The following is a 21,088-nucleotide window of genomic DNA, read 5'->3' on the forward strand; positions in this document are numbered from 1 at the left end:
AACACAAGATCCTAGTCAAGGGCCTAGTGGCTGCAGATATTGAACTGAAGGAGGTAGCAGTAATTAAAGTAAAAGCACATAAAGATTCAGACACCTGAACAGAGAGGGAACAACCACACAAACAGTGCAGCAAAAGCAATATTAGAACAGAAAATGGTAACGATAGCAGCTGTGAGAGAGTCGGAAGTCAAAGATGATGAAAGGAACATTTTAAATTTACATGCAGCAGTTAGCTCAGAGGAAAAAGCAAAATGAATTAAAGACAGGGCAGCGTTAGGGGCAGATGATATTTGCAGGAAAGAAGGTAAGGTCTTAGCTCTCAAATTCTGCCAACAGACCTTATGCAATGTTTACCATGGATTAACATACATAGGGAAGGATAAAATGATACAGCTAATATTTAATTGATGTTGTTGGAAAGAAATGGGAAGAGACGTAGTTAAATTTTGCCAGAGGTGCACTGCTTTTGCACACACAGAACCTGGACAGGGAATGCTAAAATGAGCATCAGCCCTGCCCACAGGGACCATATTCAAATGGACTTTATAGGACGACATCCACAGAGTCAGAATAAGAAATTCTGTCTGGTCATGGTTGACCAGTTCACAATATGGGTAGAAGTTTTCCCCACAAAGGACTGTGCCGCAACCTCAGTGGCAAAATTACTGGCAGCTGAAATAATATCCAGGTAGGGTGCCCCTCTGCAACTAGGCTCAGACCAAGGGACCCACTTCACAGGCAAGTGCCTGAAGGAAGCATGTAAACTCTTGGGAATAACACAGAAGTATCATATTCCCCCCTACCCACACAGCTTGGGTATAGTAGAGAGAATGAATAGAATGCTGAAAAAGTCTCTGACCAAGGCAATGATAGGAGAAAGGGTTAAATTAACCCCTTCCCTACCAGCCATTCTGATGGCCCAGAGGGCAATGCCCTCAAGGGCCACTAGACCGACACCCTTTGAGCTCATGATGGGACAAGCAATGACACTCCCCAGGACCTAAACACAGGGGGAGCAGAACTGACCAACAGCAAGGGACAAGTTTGGGATTACATGAAATCTCTCTGTAAGAATTTACGCATACTTCATAGACAGGCATGAGATCAGCAGCTTGTCAAGAATTGGGAGTCTGAGGAATGTCCAGGACAAACAGAAATGCCAGCCCCAGGATCAAAAAGTCCTGGCAAAAATAATCCCAAGCAAGGGAGCCTTGTTCCCCCAATGGGTCGGACCTCATGAGGTAATATTCACAGGTAACAGGAGCGCACTTAACGAAAATGGAGGCATCCTACCCATCTAAGTGTATACAAGAGTTAACAGTATAACATTCCAGCCTGCTAGTCTGGTATTCTCTCTCTCATCTCTCCCTCTTGCAGGTTTTAAAGGACCGTCCCTAAGTAACCAACAACAAGCAGAAGGAACAGGATCCTTGACCGCAGGATGGCAGTCTGAATGGTTTTAGTGAAGATCCATACCTCGGGTTGTGGCTGGAGTTGTTGCTTGGTTCGCCAAGCTGACTGGTTTTCGTGCAAATGTTTCGTCCCCTTCCAGATGACATCTTCAGCCCTGTCTAGCCTCCATTGAAGCGCTGTTGTTCTGTTCAGTTCCGTTCTGAATTTATATGGTCCGGGCTGTTATGGTGGGTACTTCTGTTTCCAGTTTTGCTCTGTAGTGGTATGCAGACGGGGTCTATTTCAACATGTTTGTTTATAGTATTAGTAGGCTGCCACGAATTCTCATGCTTGTCTTTGTTTTGCTTCTCCTAGTATTTTTACGTTGTCCCAGTTAAACTGATGTCCTTCTTTGTCGGGCTGAATAGAAACGAGGCAGAGTTGGTTGTGCCTTTTTGCTGTGAGTTGGTGTTCATGTATCCTGGTGGCAAGTTTCCTGTCCAACATATTGCTTCTCCAAGTTGCAGCATGGTATTTTGAACATCACATTTGTCCTGCTCATTGTGGGTATGGGTCTTTCGTCTTTGAGAATAGTTGGCTGTTAGTTTGTGTGCTATCATTACTTCAAGCGGTTGTAGGAGCCTTGTAGTCAGTTCCGAAATGTTTCTAATATATGGTAAGGTGGCCAGTGTGTTGGGGTGTACAGTGTCTTCTTGCTGTTGTTTATTTGCTGCCGAAAAAAGTGCAATCTCAGAAACAGATTGATACCCAGGTAATGGTACAGCCAAATTAGCCAGAGAATCTATCATTATGGCCGCAGTCTTAGAACAAGTGTCTAACGACACCTCACAGGCCCTGGGCAAGATAAATGCAGAGCCATGGCACTGCAGAATCAAATGGCCTTGGACTTGATATTAGCCGAGAAAGAGGGTACATTGAGTGCTATACGCACATCCCCAACAACTTCAAAGAAATTACTAATTTGGTTGATCACATCCAAAAAGAAATGAACAAACTTAAACAACCCCCATCTTCGACCCTATGGAGTTGGGCAACAGGATGGATAGAATCCCTGGGCACATCCATTGCACAGGGAATAGTAATTTTCAATGTCATAATATGTTTGTGTCACCTTGTTTATGGCTTCCTCAAGCCACAGTAATGAAGACGACAGCTGCGGAAGGGCCACGGATCAAGAAGGTGGTCTTGCTACATGCTTTCATGCCAACAGACCATTAGTGGAATGACGAAAGAAAATGACCAGCTCATCAAATGACAGGAAGAGAATCGTGGATGCAACATCACCAAAAGACATCTACTCATGGACTGAGGTAGGCTTAATTGGGACGTAGGTAGGGAGTTCCTGGACCAATAATGTCCCAATGGCCATAATCTGGTATAGGGCCAAAGCGGGGGAGATATCTGTAAGGGTAGCCTACGTTTGAAAGCATTAAGGCACAAAATGGCAGACAAGGGATAAATAAAATTAAACAGCCTGTCCAGCATTTAAGTGAAACATAACGGTACCTTTGAACATGGCTACTCCAAGGTGGGATAGCTTAATAAGAGGATATCGAAGGATAGACACAAGTTCATTAAAATATGACAAGTGATTGATTTTAGCCTCATTATTGAAAGGATGTTTTCCCATTGAATGAAAAGCACTGGTTCAAAGAAGGGGTGTAAATCTCAGTCCATGAACCAGTCAGCCTAACTCATTAAGCAGCGATGGAAACAACAGCTAAAGTTATTTAGAGATAGCAAGAACTGCAGATGCTGGAGTCAGGGACAATACAGTGTCGAGCTGGAGGAACACACCAGGCCAGGCAGCATCAGAGGAACACACCAGGCCAGGCAGCATCAGAAGAGCAGGAAAGTTGATTTTTTGGGTTTTCCGAAACGTCAACTTTCTTGCTCCTCTGTTGCTGGCCTGCTGTATTCCTCCAGCTAGAGTTAGTTTGTAGTAATCATTTGTTTCTTTGAAGTTATGCACAATATTAAGAAATAGGTTCTAGTTAAAAATTCTTCAGATAATCAGGGATTTCAACATAATTATAGATAAACATATATAACAAAAAGTACAGTGGAAGAATTAGAGGAAAAATATAGATGTGAAAGTTAATTAGTCTCATGAGATGCTTTCCTCATCTCTAAAAGGATGCCTGGCATGTCCTGAATGAAATAGATTGTTCCCAACTTTTTTCTAATAAGTGCTAACACTAGAAGTAGCTGTATAACTTTACACTTTATAACTAACTTTGTGACAGAAATTAATATTACGAATCTTATAGCAGTTATTTACATTTATATATATAAATAATTGGGACAGTGGAAAATAAGAGGAATAACAGAATTTGATAGGGACAGCACATGGAATTCAATAAATAACAGAATTCAAGCAGTCCTTAGAGATAAGCAAGTCTGGGACAAGCCTGAAGGAGTATAACGTGTAACTTGGAAATGTGAATTAATACAATGCATAGATTAAGGGAATGATTGGGTTCTCAGTAGAGGCCAGATTCAGGAAAGATCTTTGGAGCTCTCCCTGCATTAACCGGTTTTTGCTTGAATAAGCCTGTCCCTACCTAAATCTTGTCTGCGTCCCGAGTCTTTGTCTCCGGTCGGGAGTTACGCTCCTACATAATGTGATAAGATTTAAGAACCTCAGAAAAAAGGCGTTTCAAGATAGCAGCAACCACAATATGATTGAATTTTACATCCAGTTTGAAAGAGCGATGAGTGGGTCTAAGACTAACTTTCTAAACTGAAATCTAGGCAATTATGTGGGCATGAAATGAACTGGGCTACTAGGTTAGGAGATGGTGCAATACAGAAGCATTGGCAGGCATTGATGGAGATATTTCAAGTACTCAGAATAACTGTGTCCCTACTATGAAGAAAGATTCCAAAGGAGGACCCACCATTCATGGTTAATTAAAGTAGTTCAGGGAAGCAAACTTAAGGTAAATGAATATGATTTGCAATGATGAGAGGCAGTGCAGATAACTGGCTGGAATATAAAGAAAAGGTAAAGAATAATTAAAAGATTAATCAGGAGCAAGGGAAAAAAGTATGATAGTGAGCAAACTAGAAATGTAAGAACGATAGCAAGAAGTTCTATAGGTATATCTGTAGATATAAGACATATATTCTCTGGTTCATATCTTTCTCCCCCCAGCGTTCTTCCTCTCCCAAAGTTGTTGACTACTTTACAGCACCATCCCCAATACCAACTTGCATAAGCACAACACAAATTAGATACAAACCTGTGCAAAGATTTTCACAAGCCTGGTGTTATGTGAAGGTCTGATCTGAAGGTACTCTCTCCACCATTGCTTGGCATATACAAGATATAAGCGTTCCTTTTCTGCAGTCTTTTTACGCTCTAAGGCTAGCTGCAAATTTGAAGTGAAATTAATTTTTAAAAATGCATTTATGGTCAAAACTGTGAAAGAAAATTCTTACAAAGCACAAGTACCATACTATACAATGAAAAGGGGTGGGTGTCACCAATATCTGTTTCCATTTAGTAGAAAGTAAACCTGACTGTATGGTCAGGGTCCTGGTGCTTTCCTATACAAAGGAATATTTTTAGATATGCTGTGCCAAGAGTCTTCACTTTTTTGAAGACAATGCCGGAGTAAGGCTTCCAGAGCAGCAAAGTTTCTTGTCAAAATAGTTAATTCTCTTGTGTTAGCTTAGAAAAAGTCATCATAATTTATAAGGGGCTATTTTGTCTATCAAATGCATGCCAACTCCCTGCAAAATAATCCAATCAGATCCAGTCCTCTGCTTGGTCTCTGTAACCCATCTCCCACTTGGGTGCCCATTATGCTGGCTTATCTACCTCCGGTCACAGGCAATTCATTTCATCCTCACTGTAAGCAAACTTGAGGAGTGGAGAACATTAGCCAATTTTGAAATTTTACACCATATTCCAAGATGCAAATCATTTATGTTCAGTGAGAGAGCTGTGGTGCAAGCACTGACCCCTGGGGAATATGACTGTTGACTATCCTCCACCTCGAGAAAGCATTCAGCTACTACTATGACTTGCTGCTTTTTGTCCTTGACTTAATTTTCTTTTCAATCCAATTGCACACTCAGAGCTCCTTCTAAGCCTCAATTTATTAACAATGTTTATGTTGTACCTTGTCGAGCACTTTCTTATAATCTATTTAGGCAAACATCCAACACATTCCCCTCATCAGTGGCACTTCTTTATCAAATAATCAGGATGAAGGTCAAGCCGATCTGCCTTTTATAAATCTGAACTGGCTCTCCTAAAGTTAACTTGAACCTCTCTGAATGTCTGTTGATTCTTTTCCAAAGCTTTTCCTACCGGTGATATTAGGCTAACTGATCCGTAATTCATACAACTGGCCTTGTGGCTTTTTTTTCCGAAAAAAGTCAGTAACATTTGCCACTCTCCATTACTCTGGGACCTCCAACACATCTAAGGAAGCTTAAAAAAAATTCCCTCAACCCAAGATGCAAGCTATCCAGACTGACCAAATCTAAGCATCACCAGCACTTCAGTGGCTCATTTCTCTCAAATTTCATCAAATCCATTTTCTCTACTATCTCAGTTTCTATTGATATTTTCTCAGATTCCTCTTCCTCAGGATGCCAAATGGATAGAAGTGATAGACCAAGTAGGGTGCAAGGTGGGTACGGTGCTACACAAGTAAGATGCCAACTGAAGGAACGGGTTGCAGGGGTAAGAAGCCAGATGAGTAGGAGTAGGGTGCCAAATGTGAAGGGGCTAGGGTGCATAGTTGATAAAATGCTAAATGTGTAGGGTGCTAGGCAGCTGACAAGGCAAGTGATGCAGTGTTTAGGACAGATCAGGGTGGTTGGGAATGCTCAGGGTCAGCAAGGGTAGGTGTTGAGACTAGGGGGCTTAGGTCAGGTTCAGGATGGTGCTAGGGATCTGGAGAGATGCAGTTGAGGCCGTATGAGGTGAATACGGGATCTGTTGAATGGTTACTCAGGAGTTAGACGAAGTGTTTAATAGTCTAACTTTTCCTAAGCAACTACTTTACGTAATTTCAATGGAACCCTCCGATGTCTCTGATTTAAATGGAGACTGTCAGAGGGTTCCAAGCAGCCAATTGGCACAGAAGAAAATACAATTTTCAGTGTAATTACTTCAGTCTGCTAAAATGGGGATTCTGTTGCGTCCCCACACGGACCTCCCACTACACTGGCATAACAACTGTTCTGGCCTGTATCTCCCTCTTCATCCAAGGAACTGTGTGTTTGATTACCCTACCATTTCACCCTAGTTGAAATTTACCTAGTTTATACCTGAAGTATCTCTTTATTAAAGATCCTTAATTTTCCCACAGTTTTTCCTCAGTCTGATCCAGTAATCCAGGTAAATGATCCAGAGACAAATTGGAATGAAGGTAGATAGAATGCACTGTGGCCAAGGTAGAGAATCAAGAGGGAGGACGGGATATTTACAGCATAGAAAATACTGGCGCCTCTAAGTTTCTAAAAGGAAGGCATTAGGTCAGAAATTCCAGGATTTTGATGCAACCATCATGAAGGAATGGCAACAGATATCCAAGTCAAAATGGAGTGCGGTCGAAAGGAAAACCTGGAGGTGATGGCAAAGCCACTGCATGTTCCTGTCCTTATAATAGCAGAGTTTAAAGTCTGAGAGTAGCCAAACACACTGCGCCATACTGGTAGGTATCCTTAAATAGTATGCGCTGTAGCCATGGTAGGGAGCCAGGAAGGAGGATCAGGTGTATGGGCAGCACAGTGGTTAGCACTGCTGCCTACAGCGCCAGGCACCTGGGTTAGATTCCAATCTTGGCTGAATGTCTATGTGGAGCTTACATGTTCTCCCCATGTCTGCATAGGTCTCTGCCAGGTGCTCCACTTTCTTCCTACAGTTCAAAGATGTGCAGGTTAGGTGAATTGGCCATGCTAAATTGCCCCCTACTGTCCAGGGATGTGCAGGTTGGATGGATTAGCCATGGTAAATGCAGGTATAGGGTAGTCCAAAAGGCCTCTGTCTGCACTTTAGGGATTTTACGATTCTACCGAATTACCGAACGGACATACAGATACTTCCAAGTTTGCTGTAGGAAGGGGATCAGTCAAACTTAGCACTTTGACTAGTTCAGCAAACAGTAATGACAGAGTTGAGGAATGAGTGAAGTCAGCCTTTCTCCTTCTCAGTGGAGAAGGAAACTTATGCGAGTCTGAGACAGTAAGAACCACAGTCTTAGTTTCTAATCCACAAGGAACCTGAGATTTTCCAAGTGAAGCTATGAATCCAAGTAGCCTTCCAGTAGTTATTGTCAGCTAGTCAGGGGCCATTAACATGGAATTCAGACTATAGTTGAAATGGAGTGGCCTGTTTTGCTGTTTGATGATGTGAGGAACGACAAGAAATAGATGTAACTCACTAAAAAATTGCCGTCTATTCAATCATATATGAAATACAAACCAATCTGTGGTTTACAATCAGTTGAATTCATTAGAAAGCTACTGACTCCACCTTCTGGAAAAGTGGGAGAACACACAAGGCAGCATGTCCTAGATTGTAATATCAAATATATGTTCCAATTTGTTCATTGTCATGTCTTAGTCATTTAATGTATTGAAAACAAAATGTTGCTTTCTACATCCTGGGGAACAATGATTTCCAGAGTTCGCTAGGGACCTGGATAATTATAGATAGCTGGAAAAATCAACCAACCAAATTCAAAGCTTTAGACAAAGGCAGAAAGAAAACTGAATTCACAGTCTGAACTTAAAGACACCATAACCCCTGGTCATGCATAGGTACCTGACAAGGTTGGGAAGCCATTTTATATTACACCTCATTCAGAATGAGTCTGTTTATCAGCTACTATGGGAGTGACATTTAGCCAAATGAACCTATTGTAGCTATATGAATGTTTAAATAACTGGAAAGTGGAAACATCTGTTTGATAAACTTAAGTAGAACCAAGAACCGCATTTTCAATTGGAACGAGTGATGCTTGTACTCAGGTGGAACTAGAAGTGGTATAACAAAAGAGAACTAATGTCTCTGGCTGGTTGTACAAGTCTTATATAGAGGTCACATTGTCTTTCAACAAAGCAATTTGTCCAAAACTGTGAACTGTTTAGCATAACACCAACGATTTCCTAACTGCTCGTTTAAAAAAAATACTCATAGTATACTGATTAGTAAAGTTAGATCACATGGATCATATCATCAGGAAAAGCTTGCCAACCGGATGCAAAATTGGCTTCACGATACGAAACAGTGTGGAGAGTTGTTTTGTGGATTGGAGGCATGTGACCAGCAGTGTTCTGCAGGGATCGGTGCTGGGTCCACTGTTGTTTGTCATTTATATAAACAATTTGGATGAGAATTTAGGAGGCATGCTTAGTAAGTTTGTGGATGACACCAAAATTGGTGGTATAGTTGACAGTGAAGAAGGTTATCTAAGATTACAAAGGGATCTTGATCAATTGGGCCAATGGGCTGAGGAGTGGCAGATGGAGTTTAAGTTGGATAAATGCAAGGTATTGCATTTTGGTAAAACAAACAAGGGTAGGATTTATACATTTAATGGTAAAGCCATGGGTCGTTTTGTCAAACAGAGACCTAGGGGTTCAGGTATATAATTCTTTGAAAGTTGCACCAGAAGTAGACAGAAGGCATTTAGCACGCTTCCCTTCATTGCTCAGACCATTGAGTACAAGAGTTGGGACATCACGTTGAGGTTGTGCAGGACAATTAGTGAGGCCACTTTTGGAGTACTGTGTCCAGTTCTGGTCGTCCAACAATAGGAAGGATATTATTAAATTGGAGAGGGTTCAGAAAAGATTTACCAGGATTTTATCAGGATTATAGCGTTTGAATTATAGGGAGAGGCTGGATAGGCTGGAATTTTCATTGGAGCGCAGGAGGTTGAGGTTATAGAGGTTTATTAAATCATCAGGGGCATAAATAAACAGCAAATGTCTTGCCTCTAGATGGGGGAGTTCAAAACTAGGGGGCATTTTTAAGTTTAATTTTGAGGAGCAACAGTTTCCACACAGTGGGTGGTTTGTACATGGAATGAACTGCCAGAGGAAGTATAGTTACAACATTTAAAAAACATTCGGACGTTTAAAAAATAAATAGGAAAGGTTTAGAGGGATAGGGCTAAATGCAGCCAAGTGGGACTAGTTTAGTTTGGGAAACTTGGTTGGCATGGTTGAGTTGGACCAGAGGGTCTATTTTCTGTGCTGTACGCGTCTATGAAATAGTTAGTAGGAATTACAGAAAGGGATGTTAGTTTAGTTCAACATGACTGACGTTTAAAATTGTTTTTCCTCAAGATAATCAGAATTCACTGGTCTCTCCCTATGAGTACGAAAGGAAAGAATTCCCTCCATGACAATTAACATGACATACCATACCTGAGTATTTACTATTTCTTGGTTTAATGGTTGCACCAGCCTGGGATATATTTCAAGTTTTATATTCAAAACTCCAACAGGAACTTTAGACTCTGTGCCTGAAAGTAGAAGAATTTGTTTGAGTAAATGTTTCATGTCAAGTGAATTCAAAATTATAGCCCTCATTCTAAAAAAACCGTAAACCTCTAACGAATACAATAAAAACAAAAATCACTAGAAACATGTAGCAAGTTAGCCAATGTCTATAAATTCAACAACAGGTTTTGACATTTGAATCTTGGGAATTAATAAATCATTAAAAGATGCCTTTACACTAAGTTATTGACAGTTGTTATAGTTGCTCAATTAATTACGTACAGCTTGCATCTGTAGAGAGTCAGGACTGAGCTCCCTGCATAGTGTTTTGCTAAAGCTGTTGGGAGGATTTAAATTAATTCAGCAGGAGTGCAAGAATATTAGAAAGGAATACCAGTGTGCACAAAAATGCTGAGGGAGGCAGATAGCATTAAAATAGAACTTAGTAAGTTGATAGGTGGAGTTGGGAGTAAGGGAGAAAGTAATGAACTCTAAATGAGGGTTACATTCATGTGTGTGGATACCCATAACAGTTCATAAAATTGCAAATTTATAGACACAGATTATCATGCAAGACTATCACAAGTGAGGGTAGAACTGTCTGGGGTTGGCTGTTAAGGGAGTTTAAGAGAAAAAAAATGGTTGAGGAACAATGAAGAAAATAGTTCATTGCACACAACGACAGGATAACCCTGCAAGGGGATATGTGAACTATGGTTAATTAGTTAAGGATAGCATCAAATTCAAAGGAAAATATGTGTGGCAAAGATTAGTGGCAGTTTTGGCTGGGAGTTTTTTTATAAAACAACACAAGATAACCAAAATAAAGGGAGAAGATAAACTTTGAGAGTAAACTTAAATAATAATCAAGACAGACAGCGAGAGCTTCTTTGAATATATAAAAAGAGAAGCCAAAGTGAGCGGCAGTTTCCTTAGAGAATGAGGCTGGCAGAATAATAATGGTGAATCAGGAAATGGCAGAGATGTTGACTAAATACTTTGCACGAGTCTTCAACGTAGGAAACATTACTAGCTTTGCAGAATTACTAAATAATCAAAGGGCAAAGTGGTGTGTGTCTGTTGGGGGTGGGGAGGAGAAGAGAGAGAGAGACAAATATCATAACTACCACTAGAGCTAAAGTTCTCGTGAATCCAGCAGAACTGAAGGCCAAGTAATTGCTAGACCTGATGAGATGCAGTCTAGGCAAGTTATAGAAGTAGCTACTGAAATAACAGATGCACTGGTAGTATTCTTCCAGGAGTTCTTACATTCTGGAAAAGTCTGAGAGGTTTGAAAAACTGCCAATGTAACATTTAAAAGTAAAGGAGTCAAAAACAGGCCAATTAGCTTAACATTGGGAAAATGTTACAGTCTATTATACATACTATTATTAAGCATGGCTTAAGAAGGAGAAACCATGCCTGATAAATTTACTGGAATTTTTTTGGAGGTGGTAATAAGCAGGATAGATGAAGGCAAAGCATCGGATGTTCAGGCTTGGGCTGAAAAGTGGCAAGTAACATTAGTACCTCAAATGCTAGGCGATGACCATCAATCTAACCACCACCAAATTCAGTGGCATTATCATTACTGAATATCCCACTATCAACCTCCTGGGGGTGAACATTGACCAGAAACTCAACTGGATTTGCTACTATTTGGCTAAATCACAAGTTACCTTTAATTCAGCTACTTATTAAGAAAACTTAGAGAAAATCAAGTACTGAAACAATGATTTTAAAACTTTATTGCTTGTAACAATCAAAATAAAACCCTCAAGTAAGCAAGTTAAGCCTCACAAGGCAAATTGGTATTATAAACTTCAGAACTTTAATACCACATGAATAGGAGTGTCTACAAGAGTAAGTCAGAGCCTAGGAATACTGCAATGAGTAACTCACATCCCAACTCCCCAAAGCTACAAAGCACAAGTCAGAAGTGGAATATCCTCTGCTTGCCTAGGTGAATGCAGCTCCAACAACACTTAAGAAACTTGACACCATTCAGAACAAAGCAGCCCATTTAATTGGCACCACATCCACAAACATTCAGGCACTCTGCCATTGATGCTCACTCGCAGTGTGTACTATCCACAAGATATATTACAGAAATTCGCCAAAGACCTTATGCCGGCACCTTCCAAACCTACAATCACGTAGAAAGACAAGGGCAGTAGATACATGGGAACACCATCACCTGCAAACTCCCTCCCAAGCAATTCCCACCACAACTTGGAAATGTAATCGCTGTTTCTTTGCTGTGGCTGGGTCAAAATCCTGGAATTCTGTTCCTAATGGCATTGTGGGCTTACCTGCAGAACTTGATTGCAAAATTCAAGGTGACAGCTCACCACCACCTTTGCAGCGTCAACTAAATGCCAGCTCAGCCAGCAATTTCATATCCCACGAGTAAATTTAAAAAAATCTAATCTCCAAATTGAAATATTAGATCATGGCAATGCAATGGAATTCGTACCTACACCCAATAGCTCTAAAGACATGCTCACTTTACCATCTGGTGAGCTCAGCAAAGACCGCCATTCCAAGTAGTGTGAAGCCATTAAAGTTGTTTCTCCAGATGTATCTGTCTTTATAAGAACCATGTGCACAGGATCACAGATTGATAATAAAGTTGTCGCATCAGCCATCTTACTGCCATCTCCTAAATATAAGCAATAAAAGAAGAATTGAGCATCAGATCACATTGCCTACAAGCCAACTCTTCAATAGTCTAGTTGCCCAGTAAGCAGCTGTATGTGGATTGGATAGTGCTACATTTTGTGACTAAGAAATCCACTGCCTTTTGTTTTAATTCTTGCATGGGATTTAAGCATAGCCGGCAAGATCAATATTTGCTGCTCATCGCTAATTGCCCTCAAACAGGAGGTGGTGATCTATCTCCAATGTTCTCCCATGTTTTTGATATATCCTGTGATTATTTTGAGGTCTTCTACAGTTTCACTGTAGAAACCCTGTTATTGCGCATAAATGGGATTTCAAAAGTTACGGTGGTGGAATGTGAGAAATCTCAGAAAAGTCCCTGGTATCAGCTACAACAGTTGTATTTATTTCTAATCTAAAGCTGAGAGTATAGTGGATAGTGTGATGTGGGTTCTTGTGTATTTTCCATTTCAAATTTGCTTTTCTATGAGAATCTCAGTAGTAGCAATGTTATTTTCTTTTGGCTTGTGCACCCCCAAGTTCATTCCCCTCTGCTCAGTGATGAGCTTTCTTTGAAAAATATTTTAAATATAATTAGAATTATATTTAACACATTGTGTGTTCAGGATGGCCTCATAACACTGGTGTGCAACAAACATTATAATTATTCATGAAGGTGAACACCTTTATTTCCTGTAACCTTTCCCAGAGTACAATATGGTCCATGGCTCAGAAAGAGACATTTGAACCAACTGATAACACCAGAAAGCAGCCTCTCAGACTTTCCATGTCCCTTTTCCAAAATAACTCATAACTTCTTACAACTAAGAAGTTAACACACTAGTGAATCTAGAAGCAAGATAATCTCTGGTAAATGTAGGAAAACACATTTAATGTTGCATTCTCGTTTCCCCTCCAAATATGGCCCTCTCGTAGAGGGTGATGACTCATGCAAAACTAACGTTTCCTAGGTAACTACTGTTCTCTAGTATTGTGATTGAAGACACAAGTGTAACATTTTCCTCTCGACTAACTCAGACCACTGAAGCTCTCTGTAGATCCCACCGTTATGCCAACCGACATCATCGTACATAACACAGACTCAGTATTGAGCCTGCCATGTTGAATTTGTCAGAATGGTTTGGTACCTTGGGATCATGTACTAGTCAATTAAGCCCCTGCTTGAAGCCAGTTAGCCCTTTTAAGATGGATTCAATGAGTTGACTTTACAAACAAATTTGATTACTTGCATCATTGCTCACCTAAACTGTCTTTGTGAACTTCCAGCAAAAACCCATCCTGCAGATCAGGCTCACAGGCACATGGTACAGGCTTAGAGCGGAAGCGCTGGTTTCGGAAATGTAAGAAGACCGTAAATGTAGAGCATGTTTGCCCTGGTAACGGCTGTGGTTCCTGTAAATGCTCTAGGAAAGCTTTACCACCCAGAACCTGAAGATATATGTTTCTTCTGGTGGGATCAATGCTTGCTGAAATATGAATGGGAAAACATGAATGGCCATACCTTAATGGAAGAGTTACTATTTACAAAACATCTCTCACAGCCTCTGAACCCAAACTTCATGCAGCAAATAAAGTACTCAAGTGTAGTCACAATTTTAATACAGGAAACTGCAGCATCCAAGTTGCCCACAGCAGGTTCTTTTATGTGTGCAATATTTGCAACTGGTTTAAGCCTCATTGTTAGTAACAATTCAGAAAAATATTGTGATCAGCTACGAAATAACCCACAGAAATACTGCATCTTCAACACAGATTCTTGATGGAATTACATTTAACCAATAAACATTATGCTCAGTATCTAGTCCACCGATGCTTGCGATAGTCACTGACTCACTAACCTGAAAAGCAGCAGCTTATTTCTAAAAAAATCACTTGCTTTTTTGCCATCCCACAGAAGAGACCAATAAAGTGAAATCAGAAAATGAATCAAATTGAAAACTGACAGTTACTGCAAGATCTTCTTTATCTTTGCCCAAAAGGACCAACTGCCACATTGTATAAGTAGGAAACACTGTACATTTACTATTTATCCTCATCAAGTGCTACTGACGGATTATATGCAAATCTTGCGAACAATAATTCATTCAAGAAAAACATTTTAAACATTAGAACTTACAGAAGCAAATAAAGTGTTAATGAACTGAAATGAACAAAGCACCATAGCACTCACTTTTCCTTAATTCAGCTGGCTCTTTGTCGATAAAGTGTGTGGCTGGTTTTGAACTGGATGTATCTTCTTTGACTTGCACTTCCTGGAAATGAAAAACATCTTTATTCCATTCTTTTAAAATGCAAGAAACAACACTGGTCACATTGAAATATAGAATCACAGTATTCCAGAATAAAATACAACATTTCAATTGCAACAAATCTTTGAAACAATAAGCTGCTGAAATGTCTTATATACAACTATTCTTAGCTCCCCCAATACTTAAGGTTTCTTTGTAATCAAGAGGCAGAGATGTAGTGATAATGTCACTGAATTCATAATCCAAACTCCCGAGCTAATGCTCTGGCTAATATTATGGATCTGAATTACAATTCTTCAATCTGGAATTAGAGCCAATATTGAAAGCATAATAGTAACTACAAATAAGCAATAATAATCATAAAGCCATTATTAATTATCTGAACCATTTTCATTTTATATTTTAGGTATAAATGTTAAAGGACATTAAAATTTATGCTCTGCACAGGGACAATAGGTGCAATACGTATCATTAGGTCCACACAAATGGTCACATTTTAGTGATGACTTGTTACATGCTTTGGAAAAATAAATTATCTAGACATGATGAACAATTTTGGAACTGCCTTTCCAGCAGCACCCCCTACACTAAATGGATTGCAGTGATTCAAGGAAGTCGCTCACCACTTTTTCTAAGGACACATTATTGCTGGCCCAATTCTGGGCACCATGCTTTAGGAAGGTTGTGAAGGCATTACAGAAGATGCAGTTAAGAGTGATATGGATGGTTCCACTGAAAAGAAGCTTTACTTACAGTGATAAATTGGAGAAGTTGGGGCTCTTCTCCTTAGAAATGAGAAGATCTGATAAAGGTGTTCAAAATCACAAGAAATCTGCACTCAGTAGACGGGGGTAAACTATGCCCATTTGTGGAAGGAACAAGAATGAAAGGTCATCAATTTAAGATGAACAGCAAAAGAACAAAAGGTGACACAAGGAAAACAAATTTGGAATGTGTTGCCAGAGTGCAATGGAGACAGATTCAATTGTGACTTTAAAAATAGACTAGATAAATATTGGAAGAGAACAAATTTCCTGGGCAACTGGGAAAAAAAGGGGTGTTGGATTGGAGTTACTATTTCACATAGCTGGCACGAACATGATGGCCTAAATGGTCTCCTTCTGTGCTGTAACCATTCCAAGTTTCTACAGTGCAACCTCTGCACAGAAGGGAACTTGGGGAACAGTGTTGGAGCTTTGCATCAGCCTGCTTCCCAACTCCAAATGTGTGTTTGGTTTAATGGAGCAACTTCAACTCACGATACTTTAAAACAACGCGATTCAGTAATTACATTAAATATAAAAACAATCATTTTCATTATAACTAAGCTTTTGATGCTCTGACTTCAATACTGGAGATATTTTAGGTAGTGTGCTATTCAATGCAATGAAATACTTACAGTTAAAAATCTGAGTTCCTTCATGACATCATCCACAATGCCTCGTCGTTGTAATGCTTTTATGAGATCAGCCTCAGATAAAGTTTGTGAAGAAACACCTAGTTCTTCACGAACTGATTCTCCTAAGATTTCCCTGATCTTTTCATGGACGTTCATCTGTTCACAATTGATCAGCAAGTTATTAATGCCGTCAAGTGACAAATTTGCTTCACAAGTTTAAATTTTAAAGGAACAGGCAAAAATACATTTTGCATCTTTAAAGAGATGTTTCAATCTTGCCAATCACTGGATTATAAATCCAGAGGCCGAGGCGAACACAGAGGACAGGAGTTCAAATCCAACAGTGCAGCTGGTAGGATCTAAATTCAAATCAATAAACCTAAAATTTACAATTAGTTTCATGGTCACCATTACCAAAACTACCAGCAATTGTAAAAATATAAAATTAGATTTTCAAAGCCATCCAGAATATTTGGCAGCAATTATGAAGTTATTATACCAGTAAAAAACCTACTTATACCTCAATAAACAAGGCGAAAATTCTTAAAGGTTTTTCACAATAAGTGGAATCCCAGCATTTCAACTGATTGCAGACTGGGGGAGCCTCAACATTATATGGTGACAGCTTCACTGTCATTATAATCATAAAATACAGGCCATAGTGTTCCACCACAATGGAGCTACAGCTCTCAACTCCTTTACAGTAAAATTAGCATCTATTGTATTTCTGCTTTACACTCAATCTAGGTCAGATATTGTTTCATTATTCTTACATAACTGCCAGGAGCACTGTACAAGAAAGATGAAGGTCGGTCTCTGGCTTATTCACTTGGTCAAATGGGCAAGTAACGTAAGAAATTCACAGCAAAGAAAATAAGACAGGAAATGCTGAAAATGACAAAACTATGCTTTGAGATCACAGGTTTCTTGTACTTTACCTTTTATTATTCTCTTCAACTTTCGCATTACCTTACACAGAATAAGTGACATTTGGCCAGGAGTCTTAATTAGATCCAAGTTTGATTGAAATTAGAGTCTAGTTATAGTCTTCTGAATTGTCATTAGGATTAGATTTAAATTTGCCTTTGACAGCACTCTTACTTCTGAATGATAGTGTTGGAGATTCAAATCCCACTGAACAGATAACACATACATTAACAACCCAATCAGGCTGTCATGCATTTCAGTTGCTGCAACTGAGGGAAAGATCCTAAAGATAATTTTTTTAAAAGTGAAGTGCTGTCCAATATTTATCATTTAACTAATATCACAAAAAAATCTTGTCATTTACCTGATTGGGATTTGTGGGAGCTTGCTGTGGACAATTTGGTTGCTGCAGTTTCCTAAGTTATAACAGCGACTACACTTCAATAAGTACTTCATTGGCTGTGAAGCATTTGACACATCCTGCAGTTACGAAATATAAATGCAGTATAAATGCAAGTCCTTTTTTCATGTTTAATATAAATTTTATTTCATATGTACAGCAAGCAGCCACAAACAGCAATGTGACAACGACAAGAGAATTTGTTTTAGCAATCTTTATTGACAGGTAAACATTGATTGAAATGCTATGCTTTTCTTTGCAATAGTGCCTCCTAAGGGGCAGACAGGGTTTAACATCGCATTCACAATATGGTTCCTCCCTCTGTGTGCCACTCCTTCAGTACAGCATAGCATGATGAGCACAAATGTCTGCAGTACACACACTTGCACATTGTGACTGAAAGGCAAGTATGTCACATCCAGAACTGGCACAACTGACAATAGCACCCCTCCTTACCCCAGGTTAAAGTAATTAAAAATCCCTGCAGCTCTAGTGAGATAAGAGCCTTTGAACTATTTTTTACGGCCTGATGAATCAGTGTTTCATCCTTATACAAAATGTGAGAGGTCGCAACTCCCTCTATTTGGAGGGGGCTGCTGCTCTATTTCTGGCAGTGTTTTAGTCCCGTGTTTCTGAGCTTTGTCTAGTCAATGCAAGAGGAATCAGCAAGGCAGAAGCTGCTTCACGCTGCTCTGATTTGGCAGAAGTGACCATTGACAAGTCTTGCAGAGCAGAGTCAATGCAGCTACCCAGAGTTCTTCCAGAGTTAAGACCATAATCAGGTTTACCAGGGAGAAGAAACTCTGTCTCTCAAGGCTTTGCACAAATCAATAGGCAGAGTGGACATTAAGAACAAAATTATAATTTAAAATAAAAAACAGAAAATATTGGAAATACTCAACAGGATTATCATATATCAGTGGAAACAGAAACAGAGTTAACATTCCAGGTCAATGACCTTTTCCTTGCTCAAATGTTAATCTAAATGTTACTGAGCAAATTGTTGGAGCTGTGGGCTGACAAGTTCCTTGGTCCTAAAACTCTTCAGCCTAGAATCTGAAAAGTAGTTGGTGAGACAGTGATGTGTTAATTTAAACTGTCTGGATTTAAAAAAGCATTCATTAAATATAAAATAGCAAATATAACTCAGTTACTTGAAAAGAGAAGACGTCAAAGCAGGAAACTACAAGTCAGTTAGCTTAACGTCTGTTATAGGAAGCTGTTAGAAGCTATTATCAAAGCACAATAGGAGAGTACTAAGAAAAGTTCAAAGTAATCAGACAGAATGGATTATTTGAGGAAGTAACATGCTTGGATAAAGGGGAACTGATGAATATAAAGGGAATATACGTTATATATACAGTGATTAGGCAAATGGATGAAAACTTGGGAAAATAAAAAATAGTCTGTTTTGGCAGGAAGAATAAAAAAGAACTGTATCTAAATGGTGTGAGATTGCAGAGCTCTGGAATGCAGAGGGACCTGGGTGCCTTAGTTCACGAATTGCAAACAGTTAGAATGCAAGTTCAATTATTAGGAAAACTGATAGAATATATACATCTTTTGTTGTAAGAGGAATTGAATAGAAAAGTAGGAGTTTATACTTCAATTATTCAGGGTATTGGTGAAACCAGATCTGGAGCATTGCTCTCCTTATTTAAGGATGTAAATGAAGAGGCAACCTGATTTAAATATACGAAGTGCAGGCCATTTCAAGTTTGCTCCACCATTCAAGAAGCTCATGTTTGATCTGATGTTAACCTCAACTCTACATTCTTGCATACTCCAATAATGTTTCATCCCCTTGGTAATAAAGAAGCTATTTACCTCTACTTTTGAAAATATTTAAAGATTCTGTTGACTGCCATTTGAGGAATGGAATTTCAAAGACTCTCAACCCTGTTTTTTTTCCAACCGACCCCCCTCATCTCTGTCCCTAAATGGGTGACTCTTTACTTTTAAATTATGATTCCTAGTTCTAAATTCTCACACGAGAAAACATGCTTTCCACATCCACTGGCCAAGATCCTTTAAGATTCAACTCACCTCTGACACTTCTAAACTCCAGTTACAGGCTGAACCTGTCCAGCCTTTCCTCAAAGGGAATTGGCTCATTCCAAGTATTGGTCTAGTAAACCTTCTCTGAACTGCTTCCAATGCATTAACACCAGTTCATAAGTACAGTGATCAGTACTGTACACAGTACTCCAGGTGTAGTTTCACCAATACCCTGCACAACTCCTCTACTCTCACATACAATTCCCCTTGCAATAAAACACGTTATCAGCTTTCCTGATTATTTGCCTGGTTACTGCATATTAACCGTTTGTGATTCTCCCCCTAGGACACCCAGATCTTTCTGCAACTCAGATCTCTGCAACTTCTCACTACTTAGATAACATGCTTCTTTATCTTTCTGCCAAAAATTTCTCACATTGTATGTGAGAACAGAGGATGGACGAGTGGCTAATGTTGTTCCTCTGTTCAAGAAAGGAAATAAGGATAATCCAGGAAACCATAGACCAGTAAGTCGCACATTGGTGGATAGGAAGGTATTCGAGAGAATTCTTAGGGATAGGATTTACATTCATTTGGAAAAGCATGGCCTAGTTAGGGACAGTCAGCATGACTTTGTGCCTGGCAGGTCATATCTTACTAACTTGATTGAATTTTTCAAGGTGTTGATAAAGGTGATCGATGAGGTAGGGTAGTAGATGTCATCTATGTGGATTTTAATAAAGCTTTTGACGAGGTCCCTCATGGCACTCATCCAGAAGATTAAGATGCATGGGATCCACAGTGACTTGGCTGCTTGGATTCAGAACTGCCTTGTCCATTGAAGGCAAGAGGGTAGCAGTGGAAGGGTGTTTTTCTGGCTGGAGGTCTGTGACTAGTGGTGTTCAGTAGGGATCCATACTGGGATGCCTGCTGTTTGTGATATATATAAATGACTTGGACGAAAATGTAGATGGATGGGTTAGTAAGTTTACAGATGATACAAAAATCACTGGAGTTATGGGCAGTGTAGAAGATTGTCAAAGAATACAGCGGGATATAGATCAGTTATAGGCAGAGAAATGGCAGATGGAATTTAATCCAGATAAATGTGAGGTGCTATATTTTTGGAAGATCAAATGTTAGGAAAAAGTGTAGTTAATGGGAGGACCCTGAACAGCATTGGATCTTAGGGGTTCAAGACCATAGCTCCCCGAAAGTGGCCACACAAGGAGATAGCGCTGTAAAGCATGCTTGCTTTTATTGATCAGGGAATGGAGTACAACAGTCATGATGTCATGTTGCAGCTTTAAAAGATTTTGGTTAGGCCATAATTCTAGTTGTCACATTACATGAAGGATGTGGAGGCTTTGGAGAGGGTGCAGAAGAGATTTACCCGGATGCTGCCTGGATTAGAGGGTATGAGTTATAAGGAAAGGCTAGTAAAACTCGGGTTGTTTTCTCTGGAGCGGCAAAGGCTGAGCAGAGACTTGACGGAAGTCTATAAAATGATGAGATGCATATATAGGGTTGACAGTCAGAATCTTTTTC

General features: G+C 39.6%; 1 protein-coding gene across 3 annotated transcripts in view; it reads right to left on the reverse strand.

Annotated features, from left to right (window-relative positions):
• Positions 1-21,088, reverse strand: part of cep76 (centrosomal protein 76) — a 65,991-nt gene that overhangs the window by 43,552 nt on the left and 1,351 nt on the right. For 2 of the 3 annotated variants that reach the window (XR_007262003.1, XM_020521660.2), the window contains exons 2-7: positions 16,216-16,371; positions 14,738-14,819; positions 13,809-14,033; positions 12,362-12,547; positions 9,811-9,908; positions 4,659-4,787 (exon numbers count right to left, since the gene is read on the reverse strand). Coding sequence is in view for 2 of the 3 variants with exons in the window: in XM_020521660.2 (XP_020377249.2) it covers positions 4,659-4,787; positions 9,811-9,908; positions 12,362-12,547; positions 13,809-14,033; positions 14,738-14,819; positions 16,216-16,371 (876 nt within the window). In the remaining variant the exon portion in view is untranslated. The remainder of the gene's footprint in view (positions 1-4,658; positions 4,788-9,810; positions 9,909-12,361; positions 12,548-13,808; positions 14,034-14,737; positions 14,820-16,215; positions 16,372-21,088) is intronic. The other variant, XM_048596279.1, reaches the window with a different exon arrangement.

Source organism: Rhincodon typus, chromosome 4 (genome assembly GCF_021869965.1).
Source record: "Rhincodon typus isolate 14 chromosome 4, sRhiTyp1.1, whole genome shotgun sequence".
In the NCBI taxonomy this organism is placed as follows: Eukaryota; Metazoa; Chordata; class Chondrichthyes; order Orectolobiformes; family Rhincodontidae; genus Rhincodon; species Rhincodon typus.